Below are 20,054 nucleotides of genomic sequence, written 5' to 3'. Positions count from 1 at the left end.
TGGGCCGAGGGTCGGTTTTGTAGCGTGATAAGCTTGTCATTAGAGCCAGGGTTTAGAAGTGTCCTAGGATTGTCTATCGAGTTGTGTCTAGTGGAGTCTTCTTCATACAGACTAGCTACTTGTATGGATGTATCACTAGGACATGTATAGGTGTTTCTGATTTTTCTTGATTCTAGATTGTGCTGTAGAGCTTGAACTTCTCCTTAGGATCGTTCTGTCGTATTCGATACTCGTTGCTCACAGATATGGATTAAACTTATGTTAACAATGCTCGTAATGCTCATAGTAATGGGGCTGGTAAAGCGATTGCTAACACCGCTAATGGAGGACAAGCTCGACTTTATAGTTTGGCTCGCAGGGAGACGGTTAAAGCCTCAGACGTTGTGATCACAGGTATTCTAACTATTTGTTCTCGATGCATACTTGTTGGTCGATCTGGGTTTAAATCCTTGTTATGTGACTCCGTACTTTTACCTTTAAATTTTTTGGTGGAGAACCCGAACAATTGTTAGAACCCTTTTCTATGAATACCCTGTTATTGTTCTTGTAATTGCTTCTAGAGACTTGAGTAGTTGTAGTAAAAAATACACTTGGAAAAAATTTCTTTTGGTGAAAAGAAAGCTTGATTTATCATCAGGCAAACAAGTACATATGTCCTACATTGCTGCTAAGACTTAGGCAAGCAATAAGAAATAAGTTTACACTATCTTTCTAGGTGTGTTAATATAATCTCTATCCACTGTCTTCCTTGTCTATTTTCCTTTCTCCTCCTTTTGCTATTTAATCGTATATACACCTCTTGTTGGATCTTATCATAGACTACTCTTGGCAATGTTACTTTCATTTGCCACAGTGCTTCATTCCTTGCCCTCCAGATATTGTATACCAATGCTACCAGCACAGCTGTGATGAAGTCTCTGCAATTCTTACCTCTTTTATTCCTTGTCATTCTTCTCAGAATTCCATGGACTTCAGTGTTCTGAATTCCTGTCCCCATCCAATTCATTATATTGTCCAAGAAAGTACTTAAGAACTGACACTCAAAGTATAAGGGTGCAATGCTTTCAACTTCTCCTCCACGTAGGACACAACTTTCATCTGTTATGATTCCAATCTTCTTCAATCTTACTAGACAACCAATGAAGCAGTGTTTGGGCGTACTTAGAGCCCGTTTGGATTGGCTTATAAGTTGACTTATAAGCTGTTTTCAGCTTTTTTGAGTGTTTGGCTGGCCAGCTTAAAGTCATTTTATGTTTAAAATAAGCTCAAAAAAATAATTGGACCCATTTGACTTAGTTTATCTAAAGCAGCTTATAAGCTGAAAACAGCTTATAAGCCAAAAAAAATAAGTTGGACCAGCTTATAAGCTGCAAACAGCTTTAAGCTGTAAGCCAATCCAAACGGGCTCTTACTGTACTCCATATACCCTTTCTGCAAATAGTACCCACTTTGGATGGTGTATTTCCCATCAGCTTTCAGCCGCCCGTCCACCACATGACCACATATCCTTGCTTATATCTATCTTTGATGCTGCATATTTTCCTCCTATACCAGCAGTAATCACTAGGTAACATTAATGGTGTTGCATCACCCACCACTGATAAGAGCGGAATAGGTGACGCTTTCTGGGATTCACTTGGCAATTGGATTACTGGTCTCATTGGATCCCTTTACAATACCCACAAACACGAAATTCGAAATCCACAAGTTTTTTTGAGGGCTCAAGTAGCAGTCAATCGTAGTTTGCACCCCAAAATCATAGAGACTGATGCCGAGGAAATTAAATCTTACATCTGACCTTACATTTTAATTACGCGTTGTCTGATTGCAGGTGGTTACTCATATTGAATAATCAACAGTTGACTCACATTAACGAGGAGCAAAACAGTGTGGGTGATTGTCTAGAGAAGGAAGGTTGCATCTCTAACTACTATGGAGACATGCTCATTTTGATAGAATCGCCAGGATTTGCTCTGCACGCTTTGGAAGATGACAAGGGAGGACGCTCCTACAAGCGAAGCATTCCTTCACATCGAGTCATTTCATCTGCAAATTATAGTATATATAGTAGTTGACCCCTCCTTTTCCTTTTTTAATCAACACACTTCATTTTTGTGGTTCGATCGGCCGGATCGGGTTGGGACAACATCCCATACTCCTTGTACTTTTGTTTAAATAGTTGAATGTAGCTTATCTTTTCAGACCAAAAAAAATCTCTATGAAATTAAACCACTTGAAATTCTGATAATCTTGTACGTTAAAGGCAACAATATAATACCCACTTTCTTAATTAATGTTGTGCAGGTTGTGTGCATATACTAAAATAAATAACTAATAAGTATTACTAGATGAGTTCCACTTATATTACCGTTATAAAGAATTTTTATAATTTTAGGTTACACAAAATATATTTATAGGTAACTCTTCATTAAAGTGACATCATAATCTTAAAATAAGATAGATTAATTGCTATAACACATATAAGTATGAATATAAAATAATTTCACTGTCCGTGTATATAAGTTAAACTCTTGATAAATATACTTAATTTGTGGCACAGTGAAGAATCAGATGAATGATTAATCCATTTCCGGTGAAGATCCACTCGACGAAGCAAACGAGATGGAACAAAAAAGAACAATTAGACCATTACAATATCCTAGATAATGTTCAAAAGAATCACCACTAATTGGAGGGCTCAATACTTATCCTTTCGCAAAAGTCGAACACTGTTCACACCCTTTCGCAGAGATAGATAACAAACTCATTATATACTCTCTCCCTTCTAATTTAAGTGTGTTAGTTAATTAGATACGGAATTTAAGAAATAAATAATTTTTTTTTGAATTTTGTGATCATAAATTAATAATGTGTATAGTTATTTAAATCTTGTGGCCTTAAACTTGTCATGTAAAATTTTAGAATTGAAAAACTTACTAAATATAAAAAGAGACACTCTTTTTGGAACATACCAAAAATGTCAAACTTAAAAGCAACATTTGATTGATGACACGTCAGGATAACTTGTTAATTCAAACAAAGGTGTTAATATGATATACTCATTTTTTTTTAGTTAATTTTCTTGAAAAACTGTCTTGAAATTAATTATCAACTAGGTAATATATCATCACCCTTATACATCAGAAATTATTTCCTTCTCATTCGACTCAAATAGTATTCATTGGATAGTTTTTGGAATGTGAACGACTGACGTAGGATGATGTCAAATTATTCTGAAATATATCTCTAAAATTAAGTACAATATTCATAGTATATTTGTTTTTAGCATATAATCTAATAACAAGAATGTTGTAACATTCTTATGGAGAAATGCATGTACTCTATATATAACAATATAATTAGATATTGTGACCACAAAATGCGTCTATATCTTTGCAAATTCTATTGTGTCCTTCCCGTCATGACCTTTGCTGAAGAAGATGTTGGTGTAATCAGAATAAAGAATTTGCTTGTAAATTGTTTTTTCCCCATTCTTTAGCGTTTCTTGCAAAGGACCAATAACACTTGTAGGCTTTGGATGCAAGAAAATGGGCACAAAAACCCTATTCTTGCTCCCATTAGTAATCACGCGATGTTCAACACTCTTGTATTTGTCATTGCTCATTATTTGAAGTGCATCGCCAATATTGATTACCCTTTTCTGATCATCTTTCTCGCCTTAAGGTATGAAATAAATTTACCTTTCGGCGATGCTGTATTACCTGCCCACTCTATAATTGGTTCCCCGGGAAATTGGAAGCGAACCACCTTTTTCTGGCAATCAACGTTAGCATAACAGGAAGCTAGCCAATCCATGCCCATAATAACATCAAATTCAATCATATCTAACTCCACCAGATCTGCCTTAGTATCTCGGCCACATATAATTACAGAACAATCTTTATATACCTGTCTCGCTATAATAAAGTCCCCAATCGGTGTAGCTACTTCAAATGGCTCTATAGGTTCGGGCGTTATACCAATTTTACTAGCGACGAGAGGAGAAATATATGACAAGGTAGAACCTGGATCAATCAATGCATATACAGACCGAGAGAAGACCAATAATGTACCTGTAACCACATTTGGCGATGCCTCCAGATCCTGGCGGCTGGCCAAAGCATAAATGCGGTTCGAAGGACCGCTAGTACTGGAAACTCCACCACGGCCTCTGCCGCGACCTGCTGGTGCTGGTGTACCCTGCCCCGTAGGGCGCATAGCCACCGAAGAAGATGATGACCCCGCGGCTGATCCGGTAGGCTGCGCTGCACCTCCTAAATTACCCTTATACGGGCACTCTCTCACAGTATGGCCCTGGCGGCCACAAGAAAAACAAGCACCTGTAGCACGGTAGCACTCTCCAGGGTGGTACCTCCCACAATGAGAACACTGAGGCCTGGGTGGCCTCGTCTGACCGGAACTCCTGTCTACCCGCGAACCTGAAGCCCTGGAGCTCTGTCCTGCTCCTGAATGCCCTGGGCTATCAAATCTCCTGCCCGAGAACTGTGGAGGTGTGCTCTGTGCCGGCTGGGAAGAATGTCTGCTAGACTGCTGCTGCTGCTGAGGCTGCCTACTGCGAAATTCCCCAGAATACCCAGCTGATCTGGCCCTCTTGGGCTGCCTCCGGTCCTGACCCCTGTCGGGCTGATGCCCCTTATGCCGGTCCTCCCTACCCTGGGCGTGCGCCTGTATACGGGCAATATCCATCCCGGGCTGAGCGTCCATAACCAGACAACTATCGACCAAATAACGGTCCAGCCCCATAATATACCGGTGCATCCTGTCAGTCATAGTAGCTACCATGGCAGGTGCATATCTGGCCAATGAGTCAAACTCTAGACTATAATCTCGGACGCTGCGGCCCCTCTGTCTCAGCAATAAAAATATGTCGGCCCTAGCCCGCCGTAGCTTCGGAGGCAGAAAGTGGCCAAGAAAAGCCTCAGTAAAATCGTCCCATACTGCTGGGGGAGCCGTCGTCTCTGGACAACTCCCAGGACTCATACCAATTAGCTGCTACATCGTGCAACCGATATGAAGCCAACTCAACTGACTCGGTCGCAGAAGCCTTAATCAACCGTAACGTACGCTGCATCTGCCTGATAAACTCCTGGGGGTTCTCTTCGGGCTTTGTCCCGAAGAACTCTGGAGGATTACAAGTCAGGAACTCACGGGCCCTCGAACTATCATGTCTGTCTGCACGATCACCCCCAAGTCCGTGCCTATGAACCTGCCCTGCTATCAACCTGGTCAACAACTGGACCGCATCCCTCATGGTCCCATCCTCCGCCCCTGGCTGTGGAGCTGGAGGCTCGGGCACTGGAACTCCGGGAGCTGGCGGTGGAGCCTCTGGTGGTGGCGGTGTAGAGGAGCCCTCTGACTGGGGCATAATCTCGACACGGGCCCTGGTAATCCTCTGGGCCTAGCTAGTCTCCCCTGCTGCTACTGACTTGGCCTTCTGGGCCGCTGTCACCTTTTTCGGAGGCATCGCTGAAAACATAATAATATGTTAGGGAGAAGTCATCCTGATAATATAGCTCTATCGCACGATCTATGATAAGAAAGAAGGGTAGCATCCTAAATGTCCTGTAGCCTCCTGTTTATAGATGTGGTGCACAACACACCGATAAACAAGACTCTACTAGACACGGTCTGTAGACACTCCGAGGACGAACCGCTCTGATACCACTTTTGTCACGACCCAACCCCGTGGGCCGCGACTGGTGTCCGTGCTGGACACCCGTACGTACCCAATAACCCAAACTAGCATATAAACAGAATATACAGATATAGTAGGCAATTGGCTTTACTAATTACCACAGATAAACAGATATAACGCGGGGAAGCCGATAAGGCTATCGCAGAACGTATCAACCCAAAACATATACACAACCCACAAGTATGTCTACAGACCTCTACGGATAATATCAGAATCATAAGACGGGACAGGGCCCCGTCATACCCCTGAATAACATATATATATGTACAATAGAAAAGTCTGTACCAAAATATAGGCTCTGGACAAGAGAGCCCTCCAAGACGGCAGAGTAGAATCCTACGCGGGCGGATCAGCGAATCGGTCGTCTGTACCTGCGTGGCATGAAACGCAGCCCCCGAAGAAAGGGGGTCAGTACGGAATATGTACTGAATATGTAAAGCCTGGAGTACAGTAATAAAATCATAATTGGAACAGAACGTACAGAAAATGAGTGTAATGTCCAAAATATCAAATGCATATTTACAAAACATAAATAGTGTATGCAAAAACATATGCCATGTCCGGCCCCCGTCAAGGGACTCGGTGAACAGAACGTGGTCGCCACCCCGACACTGGCGCCACAACACGTCATACTCCAGAGTAGGGAATAACTCCGTAACATATCATATCATATCAGGTGGCCATATCGTATCATATCAGAGTAGGCGTACATGGCACAACATACTCCACAACCCATGTACATGTATACCTGCCCCCTCACATCGAGGCACGGCGAACAATGCAGTGGAATACGCTTGATAACATATCCTGGCCCGGGCTCAATGAAGGAAACATTGAGGCATCCACGAGTGGAGTAGTGAGAAACTAAATGCAATATAAAACAAAATACATTCACAAAGACTCGATGGAATATCTCGATAACAAATCTTAATAATGAAATAGCACGATAATCATAGTGCGTGTAGTTCGGATATCACAATAGGTTACATAAAAATAATCTTTCTGGGATCGTTTCCATGTTCCAAATAATTTATAAGACTCAACGGAATACTTGCAACAATTGTCATTTAGCAGTTAGAAGGGTAGTTAAAACGTTCCCTTTGAAATCGCTCGAAAATAGGTCAATACACAATAGGAGAGAAATCGGGAATAGTGGGCCCACCTCGGGTCAATTGAGGTGGTGGGCTCAAATTATATACATTAAGCTTATGGAGTCGTCTATGAAGGTGTTAGGGCAATCCCATATCCTCTTAGGTAATTTATAGACGCTTACACTATTCTTTCAGCAAAGCATGGAACATATGATTCAATTCTATTGAATGAAAAATGGTTAAATTTAAACTTGGATTTCTAGGAATAGAGTCGTCCCCGAGGCTCGTATCCAAACCTATTAGGTCTAAGACATGCCAAGAGAAGGAAAGGTAAAGCTTTACATACCTTATACGCTCCTTACGCCTCTCCAAACTCAATTCCCGTTTCCTCCAAAATCTACAATTGGTCATAATTACCAAATATCAATTACAAGCCTTTAGGAATTCAATCTTAACTCATACTTGTCTACAGAAATTTGGGAAGCATCTCCCCTATACATACAGCATCCCCGAGAATTTAACTCGGCCAAAATGTCAACAACAACAACCACAACAACACCAACAACATCAACAATCGAATTAAAACGCATTCTAGCATGAATAGTATTCCTTTCTAAATAGTGCGACAACTCCTAATCTAACTTCGCACTTCCAATCCAATATCATTGTTTTCATAGTCATTTACTAATCAAGATCATTCCAATACAATTCGGAAGAATTTCATATCATTCTACAAAATATTTACAAAATATACAAAAATTCCACCAAAACCATAATTTATCCGAAAACTTCTAATCTTCGACATAAATATTCATAACACATTTTCATCTTCCAATTTCATTAACAATAATCATAATTCGCACCTTAACAATTTCATTTTCATCATTACATAAATCTACCATAAAATCACAAAACTTCCCATAACAATTTAACAACCAATCTTTCATGCTAATATGGACTAGCATTCTTCCATTGACACCACAAGGCTACAACAACACAATTAACATCATAAATAAAATAGGCTCATCCTTCTACACACACATGCACACCCACGGCTTACCCCCCTCATTTCCAACTTCAACCAAAACCTTTAAACTTTCATTTCCAATGTAGAGTTCACAACAACCACAACTAGAATACTACATAAAATTAATTCATTTTTGCCTACACAACAACACATGCACACGGCTATATATATATATGTATATTCATCATGCAACTTCCATATTTTCATGAATTATTCTCCTTTCTACATTCCACAACATAAATAAAACCTTCATAACACATAAAAAGGAATTAATTCTTACCTTTTCTTCCTAGCTTCTTCACTTGACCCAAGTGTCATATCTACGAAACAAGCAACTTATCTTCCGAAATAACTACACCACGTTGTAGAGGACCCTTGAATTAGTAGAAATACCACAAGAAAACAATTTTTGAAGCAAGATTTTAAGGGGCAAAATTTATGGGTCTTGGCCGAATGGCCCTTTTTTTGTGGTGTTCTTGCTCTTGTTTTTCTCCTTTCTCAACTTGTCTTGAAAGTTTTAATAGATGAAGCTAATTTAATCACATGGAAATTATTTAAGAGTCATGGGTTGGGCTAGCCATATGGCCGGCCACCCATGCTCCAGTTGGGCCTCATCTTCTTTTTTTTTTTTTTTGAATTTTTCTAGCCCAATTAATTGTGGCCCATTTTGTAGTTCCCGAAATTAATTTCCGAAATTCCCGATTTTTGCCCCTCGCCTTTCTCGCTATTTCCACATTAATGGTTCATGAACAACACACACGTATTAAATAAAATCAAACATGACCTTATTTCTTTCAAGCCCAAATTATTTCAAATTTTTCCAAATAGACAAAAACACAGGTTATAACATCCTCCCCCCCCCCCCCCCCCCTTTTGAACATTCGTCCTCGAATGTTAAATTAATCTTATAGGGTCTTGTAAGTATTTTTGGGGAAAGTTCCTTATATGGGCAGCACATACAACTTATTCATTAATCGGTATAACCAGTTACGAAATTTAAATTACCTGTAGACATAGGAAACAGGCGAGGGTACTTCTTCTTCAGCTTCCCAGGTCATCTCCTCCCTGTTATTGTTCCGCCACAATACCTTAACGGAAGCTACATCTTTATTGTGCAATCTCCTCACCTGGCGATCCAGAACGGCTATAGGTTGCTCTTCGTAAGACAGTTCCTCCGTCACTTGAATATCATCTACTGGAAATATTCTGGAAGGATCACCAACACATTTGCGGAGCATAGATACATGAAATACCGGATGTACTGCTTCCAGATCAGATGGTAGATCTAGCTCGTAGGCGACGTTCCCAATCCTTCGAACAATCTGATAAGGCCCAATATATCGCGGACTGAGCTTTCCCTTTTTACCAAATCGCATTACGCCCTTCATAGGCGACACCTTCAGAAATACCCAATCACCAACCTGGAACTCCAAAGGTCGACGTCGTTTATCAGCATATGACTTCTGTCGACTCTGGGATGCTAATAACCGCTCTCGAATGAGTTTTACCTTATCAACCGCCTGCTGGACCATATCTGGGCCGATTAATTCAGTTTCGCCAACATCGAACCAGCCGATTGGTGACCTGCATTTTCTGCCATACAAAGCCTCATACGGTGCCATCTGGATACTGGAATAGTAGTTGTTGTTATAAGCAAACTCAATCAGCGGCAGGTGATCATCCCAGCTACCTCTGAAATCGATAACACAGGCCCGCAACATGTCTTCTAACGTCTGTATAGTGCGCTCGGCCTGCCCGTCGCTCTGAGGATGAAATGCTGTGCTCAGACTCACCTCAGTTCCCAATCCCTCCTGAAATGATCTCCAGAAATTCGCTGTAAACTGGGCACCTCTGTCAGTGATAATAGATATAGGAACTCCGTGAAGTCTTACTATTTCTTTAATGTATAGTCTGGCATAATCCTCAGCTGAATAAGTAGTTCTGACTGGAAGGAAATGGGCTGATTTTGTCAGCCTATCCACAATAACCCATATGGAGTCCATATTAATTATCTCCCACTTCCATGTCAGAATTTCCATTTCTTGTAACAGTCCACCCGACTTTTGATGTTCAATCTTAACCTGCTGACAATTCGGGCAGTGGGCAACGAATTCTGCGATGTCCCGTTTCATGCCATCCCACCAGTACAGGCATCTGAGGTCATGGTACATCTTCGTCGATCCCGGATGAACAGAATAACTGGCATAGTGTGCTTCGCTCATAACTTGCTGCCGTAGCCCTGCAACATCAGGTACACACAACCTGCCTCTGTATAATAATGTTCCGTCCGGTGTAAACTCGAACGGAGTCTTCTCCTTTTCATGGGCTGTGTCTCTGTACTGTGCCAAAACAGGGTCTTCATATTGGTGCCGCTTAATATCTTCCCTAATAGATGATTCAGAAACCCCTCGGACAGAAATCCTCGTACCTCCAGAATCGGCCCTTAACTCCATGCCCTTCGTTGACAACAAAATCAAAGACTTTTTCGGAGTTTGAAAGAATTTTGGACAAGTGTGCAACCATTGTTACAAGTTATATATAAAGGAAAACTAATGAAAGAACTTAAAAATCGATGTATGGGAAGAAAATGAGATGATATATGATCTAAAAGCTTCTTGTCCTGACTGAAATTTGTAATTGAGTCACTCAATTTATAGGGTTTGTGGGAAAGATTTAGTCAACTATTGAGATGTGAAAGTCAAATTTGAACTGTAAAATTTTTCTTTCTGGCCTAATTAATCACATTGCAGTCCTTGAATGGCGCCTTTTTGTTGGAATTCCAAGTCCTAATTAAACTTTCTAAAGTCTATTAACAATGAGAATTACTGTTTAAATTTCAATGATAACAATGATGGTTTCTGCCTTTTTGACAAATTGGCAATCTTGGTCTTGCAATGGGTTGTTGGAACATACCTCCATTTCATTTATTTGTGTTTGTTTCTATAAACTCTTTATAAAATGATTACTTTGTTTATGGTAATATTCTCATTCTTTTAATCTTCAAATTCGAAACATGAACAACAAATTAATTTTGATGAAGGACTTGACGTGGAGCGTTATCCCACCTAGTACAGGATCTAGTCAAAACATGTAGAGTTGCCGGACCCAAGATATTTATAGTTTATACTTTTATCTATTTTTAATTAAAATTTCTCTGTTACTTTGATCCGTAACCTTTATATATAAAGTTAAATCTCATCTTAAGATAAAACCTCTTTAAATTATAATCTATTGATGCATTTTCTATTAATATTACCTTAAATTGATTAAACTTTCTCAAAAACAAACTAGGGGAAGTTGGCCAAAAGGCCATATTGAAAAGTTATTTTGCCAAAAGGCTACAAGTGTTCAAAAATTGGTGCTTTGGCCACCATTTATGACGTCAGCATGTCAGAGATGTGCTATGTCAAACCCCAGCCCCAAAGTTTTGAAAACTACACTTTGACCCCACAACCCCAACATTTTTATTACCAGAAATAGAAATAAAAAAAAAACAAAATATTTCCCTCAAAAAGCTCCTGTTTTTTGCAGTTTTCAGACCATTTTTTCGGCGAAAATTATGGCTTTTCACCGGATAATCGGTCCCTAAAGACCGAAAGCTTCCATAGTTTAGCCATTGTAAGTAAAATCTGGTAGAAATCGTTGAGAAGGAACTTTCCTCATTGTTGTAAAACCTCACTTTTCTGGCGAAAATTCTGGCCTCATTCCGATATTCCGTCAATTCTCCATTCAAATACCTCAGTTCACAACTGGTAAGAGCTTTATCCCTGCTCTTTTTGGTTCTGCATCTGGTGCAGCTATCCAATCAATAATAGACTACAGTCATCAACGAGTCATTGACCAGGCATAGACTAAAGTCATAGTCTATTATAGATTTTATTATGGCGTCGATTGCACAATATATTATAGTAGGTGGTGATTACATGGGTGAATGGAAGGAGACCCCAAAATGTTGGAATTGAAATTCTGTGAGCAAGGTGACAGTGCTGATTGCCGTGGGTCGCAATGGTACGTATAATGACTTGGTTACGAGCGTAATGGAAAGCGGGGAGTTAAATTGTGAGGCTAGCGACTTGCCCATTAGTTATATGATTAATGCTTTACCCACTAGGGGAAAACCCCATCCTTCTTTCATAACGAATGATAGGTAGGTGGTATTGTACATGCTTGATGTTGTTGCTGATGGTTCTAGGCCTGTTTTAAGAATAAATGTTGTTGAGAGGTCTCAAGTTGGTTCTACATTAGCAGCACCACCCCCACCCACAGACCCACCACTGCCACAACCGCTGGCCGATGAAGCTTTAATACAACATAAGGGCATGGGTGATCATTTTATGAATGTGGATGATCCTGATAGTGATGATGAAGAGTGTGATGGAGATGGTGGGGGTGATGGGCAGACACCAAGTGGTTCACAAAGCAACCACAACTTCAATGATGGAACTGATTTTTACTATGGGTAAACATTTGAGAACAAAGAGTATTTAAAGGTTTTATGAAGAAATCTGCAATAAAGATCCCGTTTTGTTTTAAACCAAACAAGAGTAACAACAAATATTATAAGGTGGAATGCACCTCTCCTACTTGTGGTTGGATGTTGCGGGCCAATAAGTACGACAACTCGGATAGGTTTGCATTTACAAGTACGTTGGTGATCACACTTGCTGGGTTGAACACGTTAAGAGCACTCATAAGCATGCCTCGGTAGTTGTCCTTGCATCAGTCTTGAGGAATGACTATATTGACAACAAAGGGCCAACGACAAAGGAAATCCAGAGGATGGTTTTCAGGGAGTTCCATTGTAAACTAAGCTATTGGCAGTGTTGGAAGGCAGGTGTAACGGCTAAAAATAGGGTTAGGGGGACACCGGAGCACGATATGCTTGCTTACCGGCTTATTCGTACATGGTTCAAAATCTAAATCCAGGTTCCAAAATTTGCATTAGTCTTGATGATGCGGACATGTTAAAATATTACTTCGTAGCTTACGGAGCTTGCATTCGAGGATATAAACGCATGCGAAAGGTTATTGCCATTGACAGCACACATTTTTACGGCAAGTATGAGAGTATGTTGTTGTCCGCCGTCGCACAGGATAATGAGAACCATATCTATACAATTGCTTTTTGCATGGTGGATAAGGAGTGTGATGAATCTTGGACCTACTTCTTCGAGCAGCTGAGGTATATAGTCGTCGATGAACCAAACTTATGCATCATCTCTGACAGACACATGAGCATAGCCAATGTCGTTTCCAAAAATTTTGAGCATGCTCATCATGGACTATGCATGAAGCATCTTAGTGATAACCTTCGAAAAAAATTCCAATGTGGTGATTCTTATCATGCATACTGTGATGCAGCAAAGGCATATGGCTACCAGGAGTTCAATGAACATTTTTAGCAATTAAAGGATAAATGCCCCGAAGTAGCTAATTGCCTCGAGTTTGATATTGGATTTGACAAGTGGAGCAGGGTATATTTTCCAGCAAATAGGTACGATGTGCTGACAACAAACATTACTGAGTTGCTAAACTCAATATTGAGGGATGAAAGAGAGTACCCTGTGACTGCCTTATTCACTTCAATTTCTAAGAGGTTTGCAAAAATGTGCAGGTAGAGACGTGTAGATATCAGCGGTTCAATCAATTTATTTTTGCCTTCGGTTGAAAAGAAACTAAGGGAAAAGATGAATGAGGGTGACTCCTTGTTTGTCAATAATATAAACAGGGATGCCAATGAGTTCATTGTAGTCGGCAGCGGCCTAACTGCCAAAGTCAACCTACTGATCAAAACATGTACTTGTAGAGAGTATGACTTGATGAAATTACCGTGCGCTCACGTGATGGAAGCCTTGAGATTGAAGTACGGTCCTAATTATGGTTCAAGCATCTACGAGTATTCCTCGCCCATGTGTTACGGTTCGCTTTTACGCGGGTTAAGGCATAAAAGTTACTACGCGATTGTTGGTGCTCTAATTGGATTTTAGTATTTTAGAGTCGCCACCTAATTTATTTATGAAAAACTAGGAAAACTGGATTTAAAGATTTTTTCCAACAATAAAAAAAAATCTTTTGGACCAAAGTTCGAGGTAAGGATTCTGTTGATCCCCTAGGGAAGGTTTTACGCACCCTAGTATTATAGATCTGTAGAATACGGTTGACCTACGAGCTTCAATATGTGATTAATTGTATTTACTTGCTTAAAAGTGTTAAGTTTCCGCAAAATGACATTTTTATTCATATCATAATTTCGAGGAAAAAATTCGGCAAAAGTCTCTTTATAAAAAGGGGTATTGGTTTAGAAAATCCATGTAAGTGTTCAACTCACTTTGTTGCTGGATTAGGACACACTCGAAATTTCTCCCGAGTAGAGTCACTACTATTCTAGTCCTAACAAAATGAGTTTAGTACCTACAGATTTTTATACTTATAAAAATATGGAGTATATCTCCGATTTGTATACATATATATAAGAAAAAATCATAAGTTATATTAAGTCCAAATTTTAATCATTTGAAGCCCATAAGTCAACTTGTATTTCAACCAAATTCCGTCTTATCTTTTAAGTCCGGTGCAAGTAAATTTCCCCCTGATTTCGTTCATAAAGTTTTGGGCTTAGGCCCAAAATGTATTTCTTTTTTGAAAATTTACTCAAGTCCCAACCACAAAACTCTCTTTGCTTTTCTGGAAATTTCTAAGTTTTGATCTTTTATTGAAAAAATTTAGCTCAAGTTTAAAGAATGCTCATTATCTTTTACAATCACAAAAACTGTCCTCAAACCCATTTTTTCTATTTAGCTCAAATCAAATTTAAAGTCCAGTAAGCAGTTGCAGTTCTTAATAACGGGCTTAAGGCCCAAAACCATTTTATTTCCAACTATTTCGTCCCAAATTTTGCCAAATTTTATTTCCAACTATTTCGTCCCATCTTTTAGAATCATTTAGCCTTATTAAAGTGTTGAACTAGTTTTAAGCCTCAGAAAATCAAAATAAGTATCAATTTCATACAAGTTTGAGATTAGCCGAACTTTGAAAATGTTTTAGGCGACTTCCCGAAGATACTAAGTGTATTTTTCTTCCTAAGTTCTAAACATACATAAGGCTTCCAAAATTTCCAAGCGTTTTTACTTATACAGCATGTATACATGCAAGATATATGTGAAGTAAAGGAGAGAAGAAAGTAGATTTCAATTGATGGGCCTACCCAAGCCCATCAGTGCCATTTTCACCCATGAGTGGGCCTTCAATATGTTAGCTTCCCTTGTCATTTCTCTCACGGACTCGATAAAAAATAAAGAGAGTTGGACCTCTGGCCCAACAGGTGTAGTGCAGGAAAGTGGCCCGAGTGGCCCAAGGAGGATTTCACATAAACACACAAAATGATAAAGATTAGTATCTGCTTCTATGTATTCAAATAATCACATAATCAGCTAGGGTGAAACATATAAGTTAAATAAACATGCGGATGAAACAAATTCCTGGTTAAGATAAACAAAGCCCAAACTTAAAATAAACCATCAAAAGAGAAGGGAGTATGAGTAGATTGGACAAAATACTCATTTCATTAAAACAGAGGCCCAATAGTCATGAAATGGCATAAGCCCACACAACACCAATTATATTATAAAGAAATGAAGGAATATACACTTCTATACACCAAATATATCACTTCATATATACTGGAGTGTATATGAAGTTAAATATACCTTGTATATCAAAGGGTATACCTTCCATATATATGGAGAATTCAACAAGGAAAAGGCAAAGAGAGTTTGAAAAATAAGACACTTAACACCAACTCCATGCATACATAGGAAATAAGGTAAAGTGCATAGACACAACATGCAGTATGCTGGTTAACACTAAGTAGGATGAAGGAAATTCGTAACAAGTTCCATATACAGAGGGAACAAACTCAATCCTTCATATGAAAGATGCTATCAAACAAGAGAGAGTGAACGAATGCAGTTTTATTACAAGCATCATACAATTTATACTTTGTTAATTTAGCCATCAACATTCATTTACACACCTCACTAAGTGTCAGTGTAATTTCAGCTAAAGCATAGGCTAAACAACAAATAGTGTGGTCCTTATAACCCCAAATAAGAATCAATTAGGGAACATATAGGTCAATGGTTTTTGTCTAGTCTACTGATGTGTCATGCTGATTTCAATAACTGTCCATTCAGATTCAGTAAATATAGAAGCTTCAATTTTGACATTAACATGACAACAACAATGTTTAATTTAGAGACAGGGGAAGCATACATGCCACAGGAAGAAAGCTTGACATGTTAAACATCATGAATCACATAAGTCCTAGAACACACTCACTTTCAGTCTAGGTCCCTACTCATTGCTTGTTTACATTGTACTTAGGTCTACTGTTGACATTTTCTAAACATAGAAAAGCAGTCATTTAAGGTCATGGAAGATGAAATAGGCATGTACAGCAGAGTCAGGTAAGATACAAAGTGCAGATTTTCCCAACAGAGCACCCCAAAGAAACTTGCAGGATTCCACAAATCATTAACCAAATCCACAGTTGTTAAGTTCAGAATCTTTTAAACCTTTCTTACATACCATTTTTACTTTGAGACTTAAGACACTGAATCATCAATAGAATGAAAGTCTCTCAACTTAGAACAGACATCAGAGGAGCATACAAAGGTGTTGGCCACTTACCAAATCAATTAGTCTATCATGGACTTAGATATAAGTTTATAGTTTTGGGAAAATAGGGCCATGATGAGATTATACATAAGGGCTAGTCATTTTTAAAAACCAGTTAAGTATTACTGAGTCTTAAAGAGGCAGTATTCTTCAGGTTTAATGGCATTTTATGTCATCAATGGAACAATATTACAGAGGCAGCACTGAGATTAAGCAAACTATCACAAAGACGCCTATCACATTATATCAGGATCAAAAGTCATTAGTGACCTTATGCACTATGAACAAGACACCAGGATGCTTTACAGGGATCAAACTGAAAACTTAACAGAACTAATCATGCTTATTACAACCAGAGGGACCTTGAGCCAAACTCAAACATTTCATAAGCAAGGGATAAGATTTCAGCAGTCTATGAGATCACCAACCAATGGAACATTTAAACTATGTATCATGCTTTAAAGTATTCTAGATCAGAACCAGGCATGGCATTAATCAGTTGACATAACAATGTTCACATTGCCCATATTTAGATGATATTGCAAGGACTTAACAGTGCACAATATTGAAACAAAAGGAGCACTAATGGCAATAAAGCAGGTATTAGAACAGGTCAGGACTACCCGAGACTCAGTAAATCAAACAACAAGGTCACAAAAATGAACTAGACAGCTAGTACTACCATGTTCAACCAATATCACAGCTTTCAGACCATGAGACTACATTTCTCATCATGAATTCCCAACAAACTATAACTTTATCACTTATTTCTCCATAACAGGACAGCAGACTGGGCCAAACTAACATACACTTAGAACAAAACTCAGAACCAACAATGTATTGAACCTAACCATTTCCTACTACCTTAATCCACATCAACCAACCAAATCACAAATAGAGCATGTTTTAAACAAATCAACCCAGGTTAATCTTTATATACATGTGCTTGTCTGATTAAGCTATTCATACACCTAAATAAACAGGCTGAAGCTAGTTAATACAAAACATGTTTTGCCATACATACCAATCAAACTAATCACTCAACATGTCTTAGCCAACAAACTAATTACCCTTCAAGTCATCTAAACAGTAAATGATGCAACTAAACTAAACTAAACTGCCTAAACATGCTATGAATACCTATTACAGAGACATACCAAACTTTAACTAAACCAAAATAGACATATAAACACTTAACATAAACACTTAATAGGAAAAAAAACAATTAATAGACCAAATAAAATACTCAAAAAATAAACACGAGAGGGGATTACCTCTTTGATGCACAGCCTTGGAAGAGATTAGACTTGGAAGAACCTTGTTTCCTCAATCCCAGCACTCAGCCACAGAATCAACACAAGAAAACAGAAAAAAATAACTTTGAAATTTAAACTCACTTGAACTATTGAAGTCTTTAAAGCTAAAATGCTCAAAACTCAAGTATATCGATTATGCAAGTGAAAATTCAGTTGCCCTCCTCCTCAAATAGTGAGGATTAGGACCCTATTTATAGAATCCCCAAACCCTAATTTCGAATCGATGTGGGACAAGCTCAGATTTGTGAGATTCAAGTCTCACCTTGAGCATCAATGGCCCAGATTCGAGCATACAAATGGATAAAGGGTCAGATTTAAGCCAAAGCAAATCAATCCTCTTGGTTCCTCATGAACCAATGAAAAGCAAGGATTCAAAATCACAACACAACAAAGATAATTAAAGAAATTCAGTCACTTGATCATTGTAACGCAGAAATTAGAGGGGGAAAAGAGTTGACCTTACCGTGATAAGGTCGCATTTGGCGTCGTTTGGAGATGAAGCATTAATTTTTTGCCTCAAACGACCGAACCATGACTGCATAAAGTGAAAGCACACTGTGCCATTATCCATTTTGGGATGCTGACACTGAGAGAGAAAAAAAAGTATGGCGGCTAGGGTTTTTCGCGAAGGGAAAGGGAAAGGGGAGGGTAGGGAGGCGTTTGGATGAGGAAATGAAGAGTATAGGGGTATCACCCCTTTTATTTTTGAGTTGGGCTAGGTCGATCCAAATTGGACAGGGCCTGCTCCTCAATTAAAATAAAAGAGGCTGATCAATACAGCATATACATATATATACACGTGATTAGGTAAAGACTAATTAATTTAGACCCTTAACTATGATTAGACAAGGTTAATTAGGCAATTAAAGACTAATCTTTGCAAACAATGGTCTTAATTGGCTTAATTTTAAGACCAGGCTATTTCAATTATGGTCGTATCTGGTCCAATTAGCCATCTTAGGGTGCCTATTTGGTTCAATTCAGTCACTTGATCGTTGTAAAGTAGAAATTAGAGGGAAAAGAGTTGACCTTACCGTGATAAGGTCGCATTTGGCATCGTTTGGAGATGAAGCATTAATTTTTTGCCTCAAACGACCGAACCATGACTGCATAAAGCGAAAGCACACTGTGCCATTGATAACGTACAAATCCACTCCTCAAAGAGAAAGTGTACACGGTTGTGTGCAATATAATTTACCCATCTATGAGTCGGGGTTGATCCCACAGGGAACAATATACTAGGCGATTTAAACAAGGAATTATCACTTTCTAAGCTAAGCCAAACACTTGATAATAATTTTGGTTTTTATGATTTTGAAACTACCAAAGATAAACTAACCTAGAAAGCAAGTAAAATGATCAATGACCACAAGCATGGACACAAGGAACTCTCAAGTAACGATCCAATATATTTTATGATTTTACAACTAAGAGCGGGTTTATGTTAATAGATAATGGTTTCTAAAATCTCATTGAAAGTCTTCCAACCAAATCAATGAATTTCACTCTAAGCTTTTACAAGACTTAGAGTGTGATCTCGAGCACAACCAATTGAATCTCAAGTAACTTTCCTATTCCTAGCTCAAGTTATTGGATGGATTTAATGACCCAAATTCTTATTAATTAATCTTTCTCAACCTAGATTTCCTCTTCCGAGCTCAATCAAAGTAAATGGGCGAGTATTAGGGTTAGTTAATCCCTTAAGAAACATTAAAGAACAAGATTAATTAAATCAACAAAGACCCACTTCAATAGCAATAAAAATCATTCAATACATAATCAAAACAAGAGTTTCATCCAACACTTTAATCATAAAATATTTCCATAAACATGATTCAAGTGAAGAAAATAAATACTACACACTTAGATATACAATACAAAGCAAGGAATTGAAGAAATGAATTAAAGGTTTAAGAAATGCTTAACCAAATCTTCAACCCCAAAGTGTGGTGTAGGAACCTAGTCTCCAAAACTTGTATGAAATGGCCAAAGATATGTTTTACAAACCCTAAAAGAGTATTTATAACATTCCAAAAACGGGAACAAATTGTGGACAAAAATGCCCTGCGTGCAGCACATGCTGCAGCAAGTGCTACTCGCAGGCGCAACATGCTGCAGCAAGTGCTACTCGCAGGTGCTGCATGCACAACATGCTGCAGCAAGTGCTGCTCGCATGCACAACATGCTGCAGCAAGTGCTGTTAGCATGTGCTGCCAGAAAGTGTTGTT

The 20,054-nt window shown here is 38.8% G+C and overlaps 1 protein-coding gene and 1 long non-coding RNA gene across 2 annotated transcripts; both read right to left on the bottom strand.

The window, feature by feature from the left end:
• Positions 1–3,218: 3,218 nt before the first annotated feature.
• On the bottom strand, positions 3,219–6,116 carry LOC132629401 (uncharacterized). The gene is made up of 2 exons (XM_060345062.1): positions 6,002–6,116; positions 3,219–5,487 (listed from the first exon to the last, which is right to left on the bottom strand). The coding sequence occupies exon 2, from the start codon at positions 4,999–5,001 to the stop codon at positions 3,652–3,654; it is 1,350 nt and encodes a 449-aa protein (XP_060201045.1). The 5' UTR covers positions 5,002–5,487; positions 6,002–6,116; the 3' UTR covers positions 3,219–3,651.
• Positions 6,117–14,815: 8,699 nt separating this feature from the next.
• LOC132626345 (uncharacterized) lies at positions 14,816–18,540 on the bottom strand. The gene is made up of 2 exons (XR_009577243.1): positions 18,290–18,540; positions 14,816–17,848 (listed from the first exon to the last, which is right to left on the bottom strand). It is a non-coding gene; the product is annotated as an uncharacterized LOC132626345 (long non-coding RNA).
• Between the last annotated feature and the right edge of the window lie 1,514 nt (positions 18,541–20,054).

Source organism: Lycium barbarum, chromosome 2 (genome assembly GCF_019175385.1).
Source record: "Lycium barbarum isolate Lr01 chromosome 2, ASM1917538v2, whole genome shotgun sequence".
In the NCBI taxonomy this organism is placed as follows: Eukaryota; Viridiplantae; Streptophyta; class Magnoliopsida; order Solanales; family Solanaceae; genus Lycium; species Lycium barbarum.
The sequence above is the reverse complement of the archived record's forward strand: the minus strand, read 5'-3'. Positions and strand labels throughout refer to the sequence as shown.